This window comes from Marmota monax, unplaced genomic scaffold, assembly GCF_021218885.2.
Source record: "Marmota monax isolate L192 unplaced genomic scaffold, Marmota_monax_Labrador192_F-V1.1 WCK01_AAM20220418_F8-fsc00316, whole genome shotgun sequence".
Lineage (NCBI taxonomy): Eukaryota > Metazoa > Chordata > Mammalia > Rodentia > Sciuridae > Marmota > Marmota monax.
In genome coordinates this window covers 265,545-282,474 of record NW_026693064.1, presented here as the reverse complement: position 1 = coordinate 282,474, position 16,930 = coordinate 265,545, and the positions used below count along the sequence as shown (strand labels likewise).

Here is a 16,930-nt window from a genome sequence, read left to right as displayed (position 1 = left end):
AACCTTTGTCTCTCCATCATGCCTCTATCCAGAAAATTCACCCAGCACGTTTCCCCGGCCCCATGTTTGCAGACACTCTGCTCCTACCCAGCCATTCTCACCCCTGCTGCTGCCACCCACTGCCCAAGCCTGTGCCCAGTTCCCCTGGCCCCCCAGCAGCTCTCCATGAACTTCCCCTCCCGCCATCACCGGCTCCCAAACAGAGCTGCGCCAGGCAGGGGTGGATGAATGTTTGTGGACACAAACTGAGGAAGTCCACACTGACCAAATTGACCTGCAAGCGTAGGAACATTTCTGCCCTTAAATGGACCTTCTCTCTGTTTTCTTACCCTTGAATTCCACAAGGTCATGTTTTTGAAATTTAAATGCCTTAAAATTCTGCTTGTCTTAAACATTATACTCCACCGAAAGAAGACACGTACCTCCTGTTGCCATTGCTCACCCAACTCTGTCTGAGACAGCGCACCCCGTCTGGCTAGTGTTTGAGGCTGGGGAACAGGACTGGTCCACAGGGGTTCATCACACCATTCCCCCTATATTTCATGAACGCTTGTGTCAGTGACAGGTGTTTTCTAATACACCAATATTTGAAGTGGCTTAGAATCCCCTCGAGAAGTGACTTGTTCAGTTAGAACTATATTCTAATAAATAGAACAGGTCACAGTTAAAGAACAGGCTTTGAAATCAGACAGCCCTAGATTCAAAGCCTGACCCACCATTTACCAGCTGTGTGTCCTTGGACACATCACAAACCCTCTCTGAACAGGAATTCCTGTTCCTCTGACTGTTGGTCTGGTGGTGCTGATAGTGCCCCTGTGGGAGGAAGGCTGGCTGTAAGAATGTAGTGAGACCCCAGGAGGGTGGCACTTGGCACAAGGCCAGCCTCGCCATCACCGAGGCTCAGTATAGCAGAGCTGTTGGCTTTACCCAGAAGAAATCCTTTCCTTCCCCCTGCATCATGCTTTCAGAACATTTCTGAGGTTGATTGAGCTGCATGTCTGTCCCCTCCCTTTTTTCCACTCGGAAGCTCCTCATGGATGGGGATAGTACCTGGTTTATTTCTGCATCCTTAACATCTAGCACATGGTTCAAATCATAGAAAACACTCCATAAGGTCCTTACTGACAGTTTGTATCAAATTATGTGCATATGTGCATGTGCATGTACATGTGTGTGTACATACGTGTGTCTGCATGTGTCTGCACCAGTATGTGTGTATCTACATATGACATTTTTTCTGTCATATGTATGATGGACACTGGACAGCCGGTCAGCTCCAGGCAACTGCAGCCTCAGGTGGTGAGAGGCGTCAGTGAGGGAGGCCTGGAAGACTGTCCCACACGTTAGTCACACCACACACACACTCAAGTTGTGCTCCAGTCAGTGTTCCGGTTCTGATTGGCTCGCTCCCTTGTTCAGCCAACATGTTCAATGAGCGACCCTCTGGGCCAAAGGCCTGCAAACTTAGGGATATGCACAGAGAAGGAGATGGTGACAGCTTTGCCCCCTCTTCTCCTGACCCAGGGAGAACGAGGAGTTGTGAGGAGATGGTCTCCCAAGGGCCATAGGCCTCGGGAAAGAGGCCAGGGGCGCGGAGGCACAGCAAGCCCAGGAAGCTTCTCTGGGGCATGCCTAGGAGCCTCTCAATCCCTGTGAACTTGAGGACTAGCAGGGATGGGCAAACAGAGGCAGCAAGAAAGCATCCTGCAGGGTTCAGGGCATGTGCAAAGGCGTGAAAACTGGAAAGGACTCCACCGCCCAAAGCTCAGGACGTCCACAAGACAGTGCCATGGGGTAACCACAGCACGTGAGGCTGCAGAGACCACAGGCGCCAGATCACCAGGGGCCTTGAATGAGTTCCATTTATTTTTTCCTGAAAGTAGGCTGGGGGCCATTGAAGAAGGGCAAGCAAAGGCACATCGGGGTCCTGTTTGCATTTTCCATCCCTATGTTAGCTTTCCCATAGATTTCCCTTCCTTGGGAATTCCATCCAGGGGAACCTCTCACAGTCAGACTTGGCCCCAAACATCTCTCGCATCTCATCATCTCAAAGCAGAATAGAGCATAGAAATCATCTCATCTACTCCCATCAGTAGAGATGAAGAAAACTTACTCTCAAGGGATATGAGTTAACATCGTCATGAGTTTAAGTGAAATGAAACTCCTGCCTACCCCTCAGCCCTCCTAAGTCCACCTCCACCTGCCACAGGACAGCATCTGGGCTCCAGGAGGCAGGAGGGAGGGGGACCTCAGTTCTGAGGACATGACTCAGAGCAGATCCTTTGCAATGTTGAAAAAATTTACCAGTTTTGAGAGCTGATCCAGTCTGTTCTATGAACATAAGAAAAATTCTAGCTGGTTTTATAGATTTTTCTCATAGTGATTAGAAAGTTAAGCCCTTTTAAATCAGAGATTATTCTTGAGCCTCTGCTATTTAAATTACAACTCCCAAATCTTGAATGATGTAACAGACTAAAGTCCAAATGCTGCCTTTTTAATTCTGTGCATCCCATGGAAGTTATTTAATGTGACAGAAGGCCGTGCAGATTGGCCTGGTAGTGAAATCTTAGAAATGTAGTTTGTGCTGTAATGCTCACCGTATCCTCAATCCTCTAAAAAGTAAACAGGCTGTTTTGTCATGTTTTCTATCCAGGGAATCACAAACAAATCCAAAGAGGTGCGTGCAATCTAGAGGGTACCAAAGGCTGGTGATCTCCCCGGTTAATTCCTTCAAGGGACAACAGTGACCAGGTCATGCAGACTAGCCGGCCCTACACTTAGCAGCCCAGAATTGGCAGGCCAACAACTCACTTATTATTCCTCAAACCATCTCTGCAAGATAAGGAGATTGGATCAACTAAAACGTGGAGCACAGGTTTATTCAGTCAGTCTCTAACTTCAATCAACGTTCTTAACCATGCAGAGGTACAAAGCCCCTTGCTTCTGGGATACCAGATCACCACAGCAAAGATGATGGTGTCTGGAGAATCCCAAACTACATGTCCCCTAATAGTCACTTCCGCTCCACCAGGCAAATCTGTGAAAAGACAGCAGGTCCATTGTTACTGGTGCAATAGATATTAAGTGGTGGATCCCTTCTTCAGAACAGGGATCCTAAAAGGACCAGTGAGCCCAGGACTTGGTGCAGGAGCTCTCCCAGATGCCAGTTCATTGTCACCTCAGGGACCTGCATGTTTATTTCTATTGCACCACAGGCCAGTCTCAGAGAGGCGAGCGCTGACTTAGTTCATATGGACTTCAGGTGGTCCCTGCAGGGAGCTCTTGTCTATCTGAAACTAAGCCTCTGCCTCCTGCATCCCAGGGCCCCAAGAGGTTGGCTCCCTGCACAGGGGCTTGGGATGTGGAAAGCAGAGATACACTAAGATGCTACTAGCCCTGCCTGAGGAGAAATCATGATGGGGTCCCCAGAGAGAGGGGAGGGTTCAGAAAATCACCAATGTTGGATGACAGGTCGACTTGCTTCTGGAGTAGGGAGCTCCTCTGAAAAAGAAGCTAATGGAGAAGTTCTGCTCTTCCCATTTAACAGATCAGCTCAACTGAGACTCAGAGGACATGATCTGCAGAGATCCCAAGGGAAACCGGGGACTTTCCTGAGTAAACCTCAAATCTACCAGTGGAAGCTCAGTCTCCCTACTGTGTCTGTCGGTCACTAGCAAGAGCCTTACGTGCCATGAGGAAGGACAGCTTCTTAGGTGGACACAGGGAAAGAGCAGTTCTCAAAAATCATCTCTGTCCTGGTAAAGTGTTTCAAACACAGTCAGCATAAGGCTCATGGCCAGAGCTAGAAGTAAAAATGAAAGTCCTACTGTAATTTTGCTTTCAGTTGGAAATCAAATCATCTGGAAGATTCGCTCAGTAGAATTAATAATTTATAAGATGCCCTTAGTCAATCCAATATGCCGGGAACCCAGAGTATAGTCTCACTCAAGGTGTGCTCAATGTTACCATTATTTAATATCATTTCTAACAAAGCACCCATTTTCACTATTTGGCTCAGTGAAGGTTTCTGTTCTGTGTTTCGGTGACTCTGCCTGAGCACTGTGGCTTGTGTTTCTGATTTAAGAATAAAATTAAATTTTAAAGAGCAGATATTCAGAAAGTTAGGAGGCAGAAAGCAAGCGTGTGGCACTTCCTGGGCTCTAACTGGGGGTGTGATTGTCAGATGCTGGGAAGGCTGATGTGGGACTTAAAACACCATCTGCCCTGGGATGTCCCGAGAGGTAAACTGAACCCTAAGTTTCTACATCACCTGCTGCTGAGCCTTCTCCTTCCTGGGGATGAAAAAAAAAAAAAAAAAAAAAACTAAGCATATCAGCTAACTCAGAAGCAGGACCTAGGGGTGAGCCCTGTGAGACATTTGATAAGCCCAGCTTAACAATCTGCATCTTCTCTCCAGAAAAAAAAAAAAAAAGTCCTGTTATAATTGACTTTTAAAATGAATACCACACATACAGTGGTTGCTCCTAGCCAGGGGTCCACACAAACCCATGACAAGCCACAATCTTTTCTGGGAAAAAAAAAAAAATTCTTGGCTGTACCAGGCTGAAATTTTTGCCTTATATGAAATAGGGTCTTGGAAAGAAAGAGCCAATATCATAAAGTTTTCAAATTTGAAAAACAGGGTAATTCCATAAATGAAGAAAGATACCTTTTCAAAAAAAAAATATTATGACAGAAGTAAGAGAGAGAGAGAGAGAACAAATCAGAAAACGTTTTCTGCTTAAATATTCAAAGGTAGAATATGACATATAAAACAGAAATTTCCAATTTGAAAAAAAGTAACATATACTTGGAAATGTCCTTGTTTTCTTACTTGTATACCTGAATGTTCTAGTTTTTTAAATGCATTTAACAAATGCAACACAGCTCATTCAGGGTTGATTTGAGTTCACAAAATAATTTTATTAGATGTAAGAAAGCATACAGGCAGCAAAATGAAGGAAACACTCACAGTACAGAAGTCACAGACCCGATGCGGGAGGGTTTTCAGCAGATGTCTGTCCTTTGTACCAATGTCATCTCCGTATATGTCAACTGCTTATCAGGAGAAGACTGTAAACATTTCCACATCCCCATTGGGACCCCCACACTAGCCAGGAAGGGAGCAGCCGGGGAGGCTGTGGCGATGCTTTCCACAGTCCAGGTGTGACAGGATCCCCAGGCTCAGAGAAAGGAACAGCGTTTGGGAGCAGGGCCGCTGTGGCTTAGGGGCACTTAACACGGAGAATGAGGCACTGCTCCTTAATTAGGACACCATTAACATTTAAAGACCTTTAAAAAAAAATGGGTCCTCCACTCAGATCAAAGCACACAAAGGGAGGAGCCCGACTGAGCAGTTGGGTTTGAGCTGGGAAGGTGAAGACACAGGGTTCCAGCTGGGTCCATCGGTGGGGCGGCTGTGACACAGAACCCAGCAAACTGTCCTCCTGCATCTTTCTACCTGGGACAGCCATTTGGCTCAGAAAAGCTCTGAGACACGCAAGCAGAGCAGTGAGAGGAGCCCAGAAGCCAGCTATTTTACATAAATACAAAGCCTCCTGCACCTCCCAGCCGCCTAAGAGGTACCCGGAGGGCTGAGCTGGCCCCTCGGAACTGCAATCGCTCCTGGGACCAGCCTTGGCCGCGTTTGAAACACACGAGTAGCTATGCTTTTTTAAAAAATTTTCACAATCTTTTTAGACTAAAAAATAGCCTTCACAGCATTTGTCCTTCTCACCTTGGATTTACTCAAGTCCCTGCATCCTAAGGGACCATCGCAGCTTCAGGTCCTGCCAGTCTGCGCTGGTTCCAGAAGTTGCTCATGAGCCTGTGCAACCTCACTCTGTGTTTGCTTCATTGGTTTATAAAGTGCTAGTTCAATGGACAGTTCAAGCTCAGATAACTCGAGTGTATCCTATTAAATATGATAAATATAGATTTATTATGATAGATTCAAAATATCCATATAATACAATAAATAAATAAAACCAATATCAACAAAACATCTCTCCGTTCTGAAAAAAAAAAAAAAGCATTGTCATTCCTACTGTAAGGCTCGGTTATTTTTTAGAAATGATTGATGAAGGCATGCACCTACCTTTACAATCTGAAAACTTTGCTTGGAACAGTTTTAGCACCTGTTTGTATACAGCAAACTCAACCCTTCGGAAAGCTTTGATTTTAATGAAGCTGTTCATTGCTGATTCTTTGCCCTATTTTTAAAATCCTAAGATAAGTTTCAAAAATGATTCTGAAGCCAAAGACATGTCCCTGTTGGCTCCCATGTATCCCTGTTTGATGGGCAATGAAAAACACGGAAAATACAGTGGGATGTATTTGAAAATAAACTTGGTTGTCTGTTCAAAAGGGCAGAGGTCCCCCTGACGTCTCAGTCCCACCAGACCTTAGCAGCAACCCCAAAAAAATCTCCTCCAGCTCTCAGATTGCCTGCGTGTGGCTGGGCTCACCCAGGAGCTCAGGTTGGATGCTGTCCATTGTGTGTGGTGGGCTGGATCTTCTCTAGAGAGACATCAGTGTCATAATCCAATATGACTGACAGGGCTGGGGACAGCCTGTCCAGTGGTTTTGCTATTCCGCCTGCCTCCTCCTTCTTCAGGTCCTCAGAGGACCCCACAGCATGCGGGATCAGGTAAACCAGATTGCACTCCTTGGAGATGGAGCCTCGGGGTTCATGATGACTAGAAAGCACCACGGCCCCGTTGTTATTGATGCTAACTGTCTCTATGGCATTACCCGTTGTAGGGCACAGTCTGTAGCATCCTAAGAGAGTAGAGAATGCCTTCTGAAAATCAGCATTAAAGGCATAAATGATGGGGTTCAGGGAGGAATTAGCCCACCCAAACCACACGAACACATCAAAGGTGATGGAATCGATGCAGAAGGGCTGGGTCTCCTCAGACCCACAGAAGGGCACCATGCAATTTGAGATGAAGAAGGGGAGCCAGCAGCAGACGAACACCCCCATGATCACGGACAGGGTCTTCAGGACCTTAGTCTCTCTCTTGAAGGACATCTTAAAGGAGCTTTCTGATTGAGAACACTCGACAGGCTTCCCATTCCCCGTGGTGGTCTGGCAGTTCTTGGCGTGGACCGCTGCCCTCTCCAAGGCTGAGATGCGCCGTATTTGTTTCTGGGCGATCCTGTAGATACTGGTGTAGGTGACAATCATGATGGCCACCGGGATGTAAAAGCTTATCAGGGAGGATGAAATGGCATATGTCCTACTCAATCTGGTGTCACAGTTGTCCTCGGTCTCTTCCAGGAAGGTGGCATTGCCATCGGAGGGGCTTATGGGCTTGGCCTTGTGCCAGCTGAGCTGCACGGGGATGAAGGAGATGAGGACAGACAGAGTCCACGCCACACTGATCAGAATGAAGGCTGCCTTGGGAGTCATCTTCCTCTCGTACTGGAAGGGGCTGGAGATGGCCCAGTACCTGTCCACACTGATCACACACAGGTTGAGGATGGAGGCAGTGGAGCACATGATGTCAAAGGCCACCCAAATGTTACAGAAGGACCCAAAGGGCCAGAAGCCAGCAATCTCAGCCACAGCTTTCCAGGGCATCACTAAGACAGCCACTAAGAGGTCTGACACAGCTAGGGAGATGACGAAAAAGTTGGTCACCTTGGATCGCAGGTGTCGGAACCTGATGACAGCAGCACAGACCAGAGTGTTTCCCAAGAGAGTGGACAGGATGAGCAGTGACAGGAAGCAGGCTGTGAGGATACGGAAGGAGAAGTCCCTCTCCACCGCCAGCCCGGCACTATCCATGGTGGAAGTGTTCAGAGCCATCTTCCAGAAGGAGAGAGCCTCAGGGCTCCGACACCCCTCCAGTTCTTAAGCAGGGATGAGGGTCGGTCAGACCCCACTATTCCACTCACCAGTGGCTCCCCTGGCAGAGAACCTCACCAGCATTCCATCAGAGAGGGGCAGCAGGAGCTTCAGGGGGAGTCCAGGGCAGCCCCCTGTCCCTTCCCGCTGTTCCCTTAGCTGTCTTCTGACTCCTTCACTTCAGGTCACAGTCACCACCACCACCAGTTGGCCCCTAAATTCCCCAAGGAAAATGGCTTTTTAGCACATATTCTAAGTCATCCACCCTGAGACTCCCAGGCCTCTGCTGTGCCAGTCAATTGCAGTCACAGTTCCGGGTTGCAGCCTCTCTGGTGGGGACAGAGAATTCTCCTCTTTTGAGACGCAGATAAAAATACATGTCTTGTTCCTCCAAGCCCCTCTCTCTCCTCCGCAGCTCTCTAAACGCCCTAAAAAGCAAAGGAAAAACACAGTCGTTCTCCAAGACTTCAGCAGATCGCATCTTTGCTCACTGTCAAACCCAATCCAGTCATTAGCTGGGCGACCCTGTCAAAGCCACCTACCTTGCCTTGGATCCTCTCTCTCAAAGCCCTCGGAGCTTGGAAAGTGGACTTCGCAAGGCGCCTTGACTCCACAAAGCCCAGGAAGCGCGCCAGAGTCCGACCAGCCGCGCGCAGCGGGAGTTCGGCTCCAGCTGCGCAAAGATTGCCGGGGCGGGTCCGTGAAACGGACCTTGGGCCAGGCCCCAGGAGGGGAGGCGCCGCCCCGCTGCCAGAAGCCGCTAGAGACGGTTCCAAGCGACTGGAACCAGGAAAAGGTCTACAGGTTCCTGAAGCTTCCCTGGGAGAGGGCACCCCCAGGACTAGTCCCTGGGGCAGTTTTGCTCCCTCCCTCCTGCAGCCCAGAGCCTGGGCGCCCTGGGGCGGCCTTCACCCCCTCGGGCAGGACCCTGAGCCTCCTTACAGCGCTGCCCACTGCCTCTCAAGAGGCTGTGGGAACGCGAGGCACAGAGAGCCGAGCTGGCACGGGCAGGCACTCAGTCCGGCTAGGTTCCCACGGGGCACAGCCCTCCCGGCCCCCGCGTTCCCTCCCCTGCCCTAGGGGCGGGCTGCGCTTGACAGGCAGAGTTGGGTGACAGCCACACGTGGTTCCCCTGGATGATGCTGCTGCGAAGGGGGTGGGTGACGCCCAGGTGAGCGCTTGCGCTCACTGGTTACCTGACCAGTTCCTGGACCCCTGGACTGTACGCAGCAAGGCCCTCGGGACAAATCCCAACATTAAAACCTCAAGTAACCCTAAGTCGTACGCAAAGCTTGGCCTGACGTCCCACGCCTCTATGGGTCAACCTCAAACTCGACCCAAAACCCCGAGCCAGAGCCTGTCCGCTTCCCCCACGCACGCCAAACACAACCACAGGCGCGCTGGTTCCCCCAGCCGCGTCCCAGCGCCCCGACCAAGCCTGCGACCTGTCGGGGAGGCGCGGGTACTCACCGCGGTCTGGAAGCGCGGCGCTCCGGCGGTGCCGCTGCGCCCGGAGGGCGCTGGCTTCGCGCGAGAGCCCAGTGGCCCGCGCATCCCAGGCTGCGGTCAACGCCGGTCTGCAGACGGTGCCCGGTGGCCCGCGAGCGCCCAACCCGAGCGCCACGCGCTCCACTGCGTGGGCCCGGGGCGCCCTCTGCCGGCGCCTGCGGCCTTCCGATCCCGCAGTACCTCCGGGTCTCGACCTCCCTCGCCGCGGCCTGGAATCTGCAAAGGACCAGCGCCTCCTTCTGTTCCTCCTGGGCGGTTACTGCCTGAAAACCTGGGCAAGGAGAGGCGCCGTCTCCCCCACTCGGTACTGCTCTGCTTGAAATACCCCTAAAAGCCGATAAGGACGGGAAGTTCCTTTGGCTGGTTCGCCATTCGTGAACAGGTGTCCTCCCGTGTCCGGGTAAGCTAGCAGCAAGCCTGACTCTCAGAGAGAAGAGACAGGCGTTTGCTGAGCAGCCTGTGTCCCAGACACCGTCCTGATGACGTTCGTTCGGTTCTGTACCACAATCCCTGCACCTAGGACCGCTCAGCTCCGCTTGGCGGGGTAGGAGAGGGTGCTCGGGAAGGTGCAGGCGTCAGGCCAGGGCAATTTCCAAAGCTAAGGAGGCGCCCAGCCTGTGGCCTGGCCGCTGCCTGAGTGTTCTTTCAAATTAACTGAGTCTAGAACCAGAAGCCACGAACTAATAACTACCTAATGCAGTAGACAGAGCAAGAAGCGGAAGGCCTGGCAGAGCTCCCAGGATCCCTTGTCACCCCCCAGCAGTGCCTCACAGGTCAAGATTTGCACTAGTTGTGCAAAAATGGAGACATCATGGTGCCTCCCTGTGTTCACATAACCGTGTGAAGGGAATAAGCCTGGAGATGGGAATTCACGCTGCCTAGATTTTTGTCTCTATGATATAACAGGGTGATTACAAGTCTTAAATGAGATGCTGGTTGCAGAAAGCATGGGGACAAATCTGGGATCTAGTCAGCCCCTCCTGGGCAAGGAACTTCCAAGAATCCTAAAATAGACGTGAGTATGTATGCTCTCACCTCCATGATCACCACACACAACAGGATTTTCTCTGTAAGAACCTTGGACCTAGAAGATAATTCTACCTAATGAATCTGTACCCACTACCTCTTGGTTTTAGATGAGGGACCACATGAGTGACAGACTCCTTTGCCTGTGCTTATCACTTTGTCCTGCTTCCAACAGCCTTAGTGTCACATGCAGGGCCCCAGACATAAGCACATGGAATTTTTTCCATATACATGCCCCAAGAACCACATTCCTTAAGTGTGTATAATGGGACCCTTCCAGATCATTTAGTTAAGGCAGGCCTTCTCCAGGCTTCTTTATGCTTTATTTCATCTCTCTTTCCTTTTTAGGAATAAACACATATTAAAGGATGTTTCTAGTTCAAGGCATGTGAGCCCAAGTATGTAGCTCCCCACATTCTCCCCATCCTGAAGTTTCTACTACCATTGCCTAGAAATAAGCAGGGGGGAGGGAGTAGATTCAGCACCTTGGAAAGCTGGGAATTTGGGGATAAAAGACAGCAGACAGGAAAGGGCTGGGGCTCCCTTACTTATTCCATGTGGAGAGGGAAAGCTTCTCAGGGCCCAGGGGCAGAAACCCCCAAAGAACAGGCTACCCACCCCTAGATCAGGGCAGCAGGGTCTGCAGGGCAGGATGAGACCAAGTTGAGGGGTGAATGTTCTGTGTAATGGCAGTCCTTGAGAATTGCCCCCGCCCCCCCGCCCCGGGACAAAGACCCTGCAACACCCCCGATACTCTACCCACTAGAGCCAGGACAACCACAGAGAGACTGAGTCTCCAGGGGCATTGGACTCCACAGCACCAGCTCAACAGGCAGAATATACCTGCTATAAAGCCATCATTATTGACCAAAATCTTGCAGAAAGGAAATGCCATTCATAACACACTTCATGTCTGCGTCTCTCTTAAGCTGGGCAGCATCTCAAAAGAAATTCTCTTTCATTGCTGGAAAAATCCTTGACATTCTTTCAAACTAGCTTATGCCAATCTTTGCCTTTTTCCCTCACCCGACAGGCCCAGGTAATCAGATCAACAATGCCATTTGTGTAGTGGATGAGACATACTTCCAACCTCAAGAAAATTTGTCATTTTTAATGTCAGAATATCAAATCTCCTCTTTAGCTTTAGCCTACAAGAAAGACCCAGAAAGCCAGGCAGCAAATAGAAACTTGTGAACGCAAAGAGAGGCTGGGGGAGATCCAGGAGAAGAAGAGCGTTGGACTATTTCTCTACATTTCTATAATTCAAAGACAGACACCTGAGATTCCTTTCTGCCAGACGTAGGTCCCTGGCCTTTGAATATAATACTGGAGGGAGGAGGAAAAAGTAAAATGCAGCTAAAATTTCAGGGTTTCTATAAGGTCTTTGCTTAGCATCTGGATGGCCATCTTAAGTGACAGCCGCCATTTTAAGGGAAAAGTTTCGCTTTCCCGCCCAAGGACATTTCTGAGAAAGGCTCACCATGCCCTCATACCAACCCCACCCTTAACTGCCCACATTAGGACCTGCCCAGCTCTAATTCCTAAAAGTCCCAGAAGTAAAGCCTGTGTTGCCTCTCTCTCCTATAGAGAGATGGCCTTAATTGTCAGCTCTGACAAATAAACTCTTAGGTAGGTCTTCCTGGTCTCCATCTTTCACTTCTCGCTCTCCCATCTCTCATTTCTCATTTTCCCTTCACTTTCACTTTGCACAGAGAGTGAATTTCAGAGGAACTCACAGTTTGGCTAGAGATTTGGAGGTTTTTCCAATTTGTCTCCCTTGAAGCAAGGTAAAACACAAACCTTTCATTTCATTCTGTAAAAGTCTCCCCACAAAGCCTCAAGCTCAGGACTCTTAAATGCAGGCAGGTATTAGCATCAGCTCTCCCCAGGAGCAAGGACCCACACAAAGCACCTTTGTTCCTGGGATTGGCATGTCTTTTGAGCTCTGCCTGGTGATTTATGCACCACGGGGGTGGGGGGTTAAAAGGCTGCTTTTCAACAGATTTTTATTCAAGGTTTGTAAAAGTCAATGGATACAGAAGGCACACTATCCAAGGGGGAGCTCAATCTCACAAAAGAATAAATAAAACAGCGGAGCTGTCAAGTGTCTCAGATGATCTTTGTAGGTGGGTTCAGGATTTTTAAAGCTGACTTCAAGCCCAAAATGACTGCTTATGGTGTTGGTGAAAAGAAGCGCTGGGCTCGCCCGGAGTAACTAACAGAACCACAATGCTTCAGAGGATGAATGTAAGTTGTTCTCCAAAATTCCCAATCCTGTGTCCTGTTTTCCTCTCCTATAGTTATTATTGCCATTCAAAAATCAACACCTAGGTTGTTTAAAGCCATCCAAAAATCAACACCTCAGCTGGCAGCAGTGGTGGAGAGATAGCGGCCTGTGCCACGTGTCTCCCATTGTGACATCTTCCTGTCCTCACGTTTTTTCCTGCCCCCCCTTCTATAAAAGTGACTGAGTAGGGTTTGGTTTTGTTTTCTTCTGCTTTTTGGTTTGGGGCAATGCTGGGACCAACCCAAGGCCACTTGCTTGCTAGGCAACCAGTGAGCTGCCCCCTGCCTCTAAGTAGTTTTTAAACTGTTTTGTTTTCTCCCCTATTGGCTTATTTTCTGTGATTCTTGGTTATATTCATAGTTGCTGTAGAGTTTTGTTGTGACTTGGATCTGGAATGTCCCCTGAAAGCTACTGAAGACTTGGTCCCCAATGCAGCAGTGTTGAGAGGCGGGGCTTGGGGGAAATGATTGGACGGTGAAGGCTCTGACCTCATCAGTGGGCGAGTCCATTTGATGGATCAGTAATTTGAATGTCCTCCTGGGAGGAGGTGCAAACTATGGGAAGCCCACTGTGGTTGGAGGAAGTAGGTTACTGGAGGGAGGGCCTTGGGGACTACCTCTTGTCCCTGGCACCCACCTGTCTCTCCCCACTACCCCTAACCACCAGGAGGTGGGCAGCTCTGCTCCGCCACAGGCTCTCTACCATGACATTCTGCCTCACCACAGGCCCAGAAATGAGGGAGCCAAGTGACCACAGACTGAAGCTTCTAAAACTGTAAGCTAAAAGAACACTTTCTTCCTTCTAAGTTGATTTTCTCAGGTATCTTGTCACAGTGACAGAAAACTGACTCATAGAATTAAATATGCAGATATCTACCTTCAAGTGATAGGATACCATTTCATGAGTAGTTAAGAATGTTACAAGGGCATTCTTTTATGTCCTTTAAAGCAGTTAATTATTTTTAAAGAAATCTAAGGAAGGAGAAATAAATATATATTTCTCATGTACTATCTCTGTCGTTCTTCCTTCTTTGCCATAGGTCCAAGTTTCCATCTGACATCATCCACTTCAAGGACTACCATCAACGTTTCTTGGAATTCCTTCTTCTGGGGACTGATTTTTTCAACTTTTATGTCTCTGAAGTTCTTCGCTGAGCCTTCACTTTTTTAAAGCTGGGTCTTCCAGGTGTGGCAAGCTAGACTGAGGCGCCCCTGCGGGTGTACTCAGGCGTGGCCCGCTCTGTCTCTCCAGTGAGAATCTGCCCTCAGCACCATCACTCCTCTGTCCATCACATGGTGTCTCCTCTGGCGGTTTTCAGACTCTGTTCCTCGTCACTGACTTGGGACAATCTGCTCAAGATGTGCCTTGGTTCGGTCTTGTTCACCCTGAATTGCTGGGGATTTGTTGAGATTTTTCTGTACCAATGAGCTGACTGTCAACTTTGGAGATTTGCGGTCATTATTTCTTCCAGTATTTTCTTTTCTTGCCTTTCCCTGTTGGCATCTCAGCACAAGTGCTCGAGCTGGCCTGCGGCTCACGACACCGTCCCTCTTTCTGACTCCCTTTTCTCTTCGTTTTGGAGAGTATCTGTGGCCATTTCTTTGAGGTAACTAGCATTTTTCCTGTGCAGTGTCTGATCTCTTGCTAAGACGTAGTTCTGTTTATTCTCTCAAAGTTCATCTAGTGCCTTTTTATACCCCCCGTCTCTCCTGACCTCTCTGAATAAATGACATATAGTTAGAGTAACTATGTTAATGTCCTTCTTTGCTAATTCTAATCCCTGCTCAACTCTGATGATTTTTCTCCTCAGATTTGTCTAATTCTCTTCATGCCTATCGATTTTTATTGGAATTCACATATTGTTAATTTTATCTTGTTGGATGTCACCTCTTTTTGATACCCTTATGAAAATTAATGAGTTTTGCTCTAGAACACAGTCTAATCCTTACAGGTCTTACTTTGGGTATTTATTAGCCAGGTCTGGGCAGTGCTTTGTTGGGGCTGATTATTCTGCACCACGGGGCCAGGTTCTTCTGTGTGATCCACCCAATGTCCCTGAGGCATGAGGTTTTCCGGTCTGGCTGGTGGTGACAGACACTGTTCCTGGCCCTGGGTGGGTGATACATCTGGTTCCCTCTGGTGGCCACCCTGTTTCCTTGCTCTGGTGTGCTGGCTAGTTCCTGATGAGACTCAAAGGTGAGTCTGAGATCTTTGGAGCCTTCTCTGCCTCCCCCGCAGTCTCTAGTCTAGTACCGTTGCACAGCCTCAGCTGGCCTGCCTGTCTCCCCGGACTCGGTGCTGTTTCCTCACTCAGGGAGGCTAACTGACTCCCCTGTGTCCTCCCTCCCTGACCACAGCCTGTGTAGGAAACCAGGCCAGCTGAGCTCATCTCCCTTGCCTCCTGTCTTTGGAGGATCACTATCTTGGTGCCTTGTGTCCAGGATCTTGAAGACCAAGGTGTAATGTGGTGTGTCCTGCTATCGGTTGTTCCAGGGGGGAGAGGTAAATTCAATCCCTGTGACTCCATCTCGTCTGAAGCAGAGATCAGGAAATGTCTCCACTTCAAAATTTTATTCTCAACATTTTAGGTTTTAAATCTAAAAAGGCAAAGGAATCAAGGCAGATGAGGAAAATCAAGATTGACCAAGGAGAACAGCTCGGCAATATTAGCTTCCCTGTGGTTTTGTTGGGCCTTGTCTGCCCTTGAGCCAACTCGCACACTGGCCGTGCCTCTGCCTTGGCTGGTGTCCCCTTCCTCATCCACAGCCCTCAGTCTTAGGAAATGCCTGGAGTGCACCAAGCCCAGCTGAGCCTTTTGGGGTTGCAGGCACGCCCACACCTTTAGCAGGGCTGGAAGGGTCCCACACCAGCCTGCATTCCAGAAAAATGCTTGGGGGCCTGTTACCTCCGGCTTCTCTTCCTGGCACTAAGTTGACAGCAGTAAATTCAACAGCATCCTAATCCTCAGAGTTTATATTTTAGTTGTGAATGACAGATACCTTTTGCACAAAAAAAATATATAGAATTGCCATGAGTTTCAATTTTGTTGAAAAAAAATTAATGCACTTACTAGCAAAACCATAACTTATGGCAAGAAAAAAGACAGTCTAGTTCACACAAATTGCTTAGATTGTGATACAATTTATTCGAGTCACCTTAGAGAGTCTTCTCTAGACCATTTATTGAAAACATGAAGCTCAGGGGAGAGACTGCAGAAAAACAAACAAACAATAACCAACAAGTGCTGAAGTAGACTCGAGGCTAGCGGTCAGTGCTGGTCAGAAGCGAAAGCTGCTCTCGCGTCTGTGGGGCTCGGGAGGCAATACCCTTCAGCTCACCGGGGAATCCTGAGCCCAGGCCTTCCCCTACTCCAGCTTGGTTCTCACTTCTCCTCCCCCCAACAGAACTGCCTTCTATTCCAAGCCGGCTCCTGCCGCAGTCTGGCTGGGCACAATTCAGGAGCCACTTATCAAGCACAAAGGAACTTTATTTTTAGAACACATACACACGCCAAACCACACAAGCTCTTCAGGAATTCCCTCAGAGCCCAACTGCCACCACCAGCTTCCCACAAGCCTCTCAACGCCCCCACTCCTCCTGCTCTTGAGGCCGATTGGCTGGGTCGCATGGGCGGAGCCAAAAAAGTCCCCCAATGAGCAGCTCTGTGGTCTGAAAGGGCGGGGAAACAGCCCAATGAGCATCACTGCAGAGGAGCCAATCAGCTGGCAGCTAGAAGCTTGCTGGGGCCCCTTCAGCTGTGGCTCTTAACAAGCTCTAGGTGTCCTAATGCCATGAGGCAGTGGCCAGCCTCAGGGGGACCACCTGAGTGAGACACACCTGGGCTAGAAGGGCGGCTTCACTAATGTCTACCCAGGGGCCGTAGCCAGGCTTCTCCACCCTGCTGGCCTCCAGTTCCACCCCCAGAAAAGCGAATGTTACTATAAGCCAAACAAGATTGCTGGCAGGTGAGGTGACTCCCTATCTCTGAAACCAGGAGGTAGGCACAGGTCAGGAGATGTCACACTTGGACCTTTTGTCTTGCAAAGGCTGCCCAGCAGGTACCTGTCCGTTTTGCCAGCCAGGCATCCACTTTTCTGGTGAAAACATCCCAGTTCCTGGGGAATAGCCTGCTCTTTATTGGATGCATTCTGGTGGTCTCACCGTTGCCTGCCCACCCTAGCTGAGGGGTAGATGTACAACCTGAGAAGGTGCACCAGGCCCTTCCTCCATGAGATCTGAATCCCAAGCAGAACAGA

At 49.3% G+C, this 16,930-nt stretch overlaps 1 protein-coding gene across 1 annotated transcript; it reads right to left on the bottom strand.

Moving 5' to 3' along the window:
- Positions 1 to 4,903: 4,903 nt before the first annotated feature.
- Positions 4,904 to 8,863, bottom strand: Drd1 (dopamine receptor D1). Its single transcript, XM_046453898.2, has 2 exons — positions 8,395 to 8,863; positions 4,904 to 8,280 (listed from the first exon to the last, which is right to left on the bottom strand). Exon 2 carries the CDS (start codon positions 7,811 to 7,813, stop codon positions 6,476 to 6,478), a length of 1,338 nt encoding a protein of 445 aa, XP_046309854.1. The 5' UTR covers positions 7,814 to 8,280; positions 8,395 to 8,863; the 3' UTR covers positions 4,904 to 6,475.
- Positions 8,864 to 16,930: the final 8,067 nt, after the last annotated feature.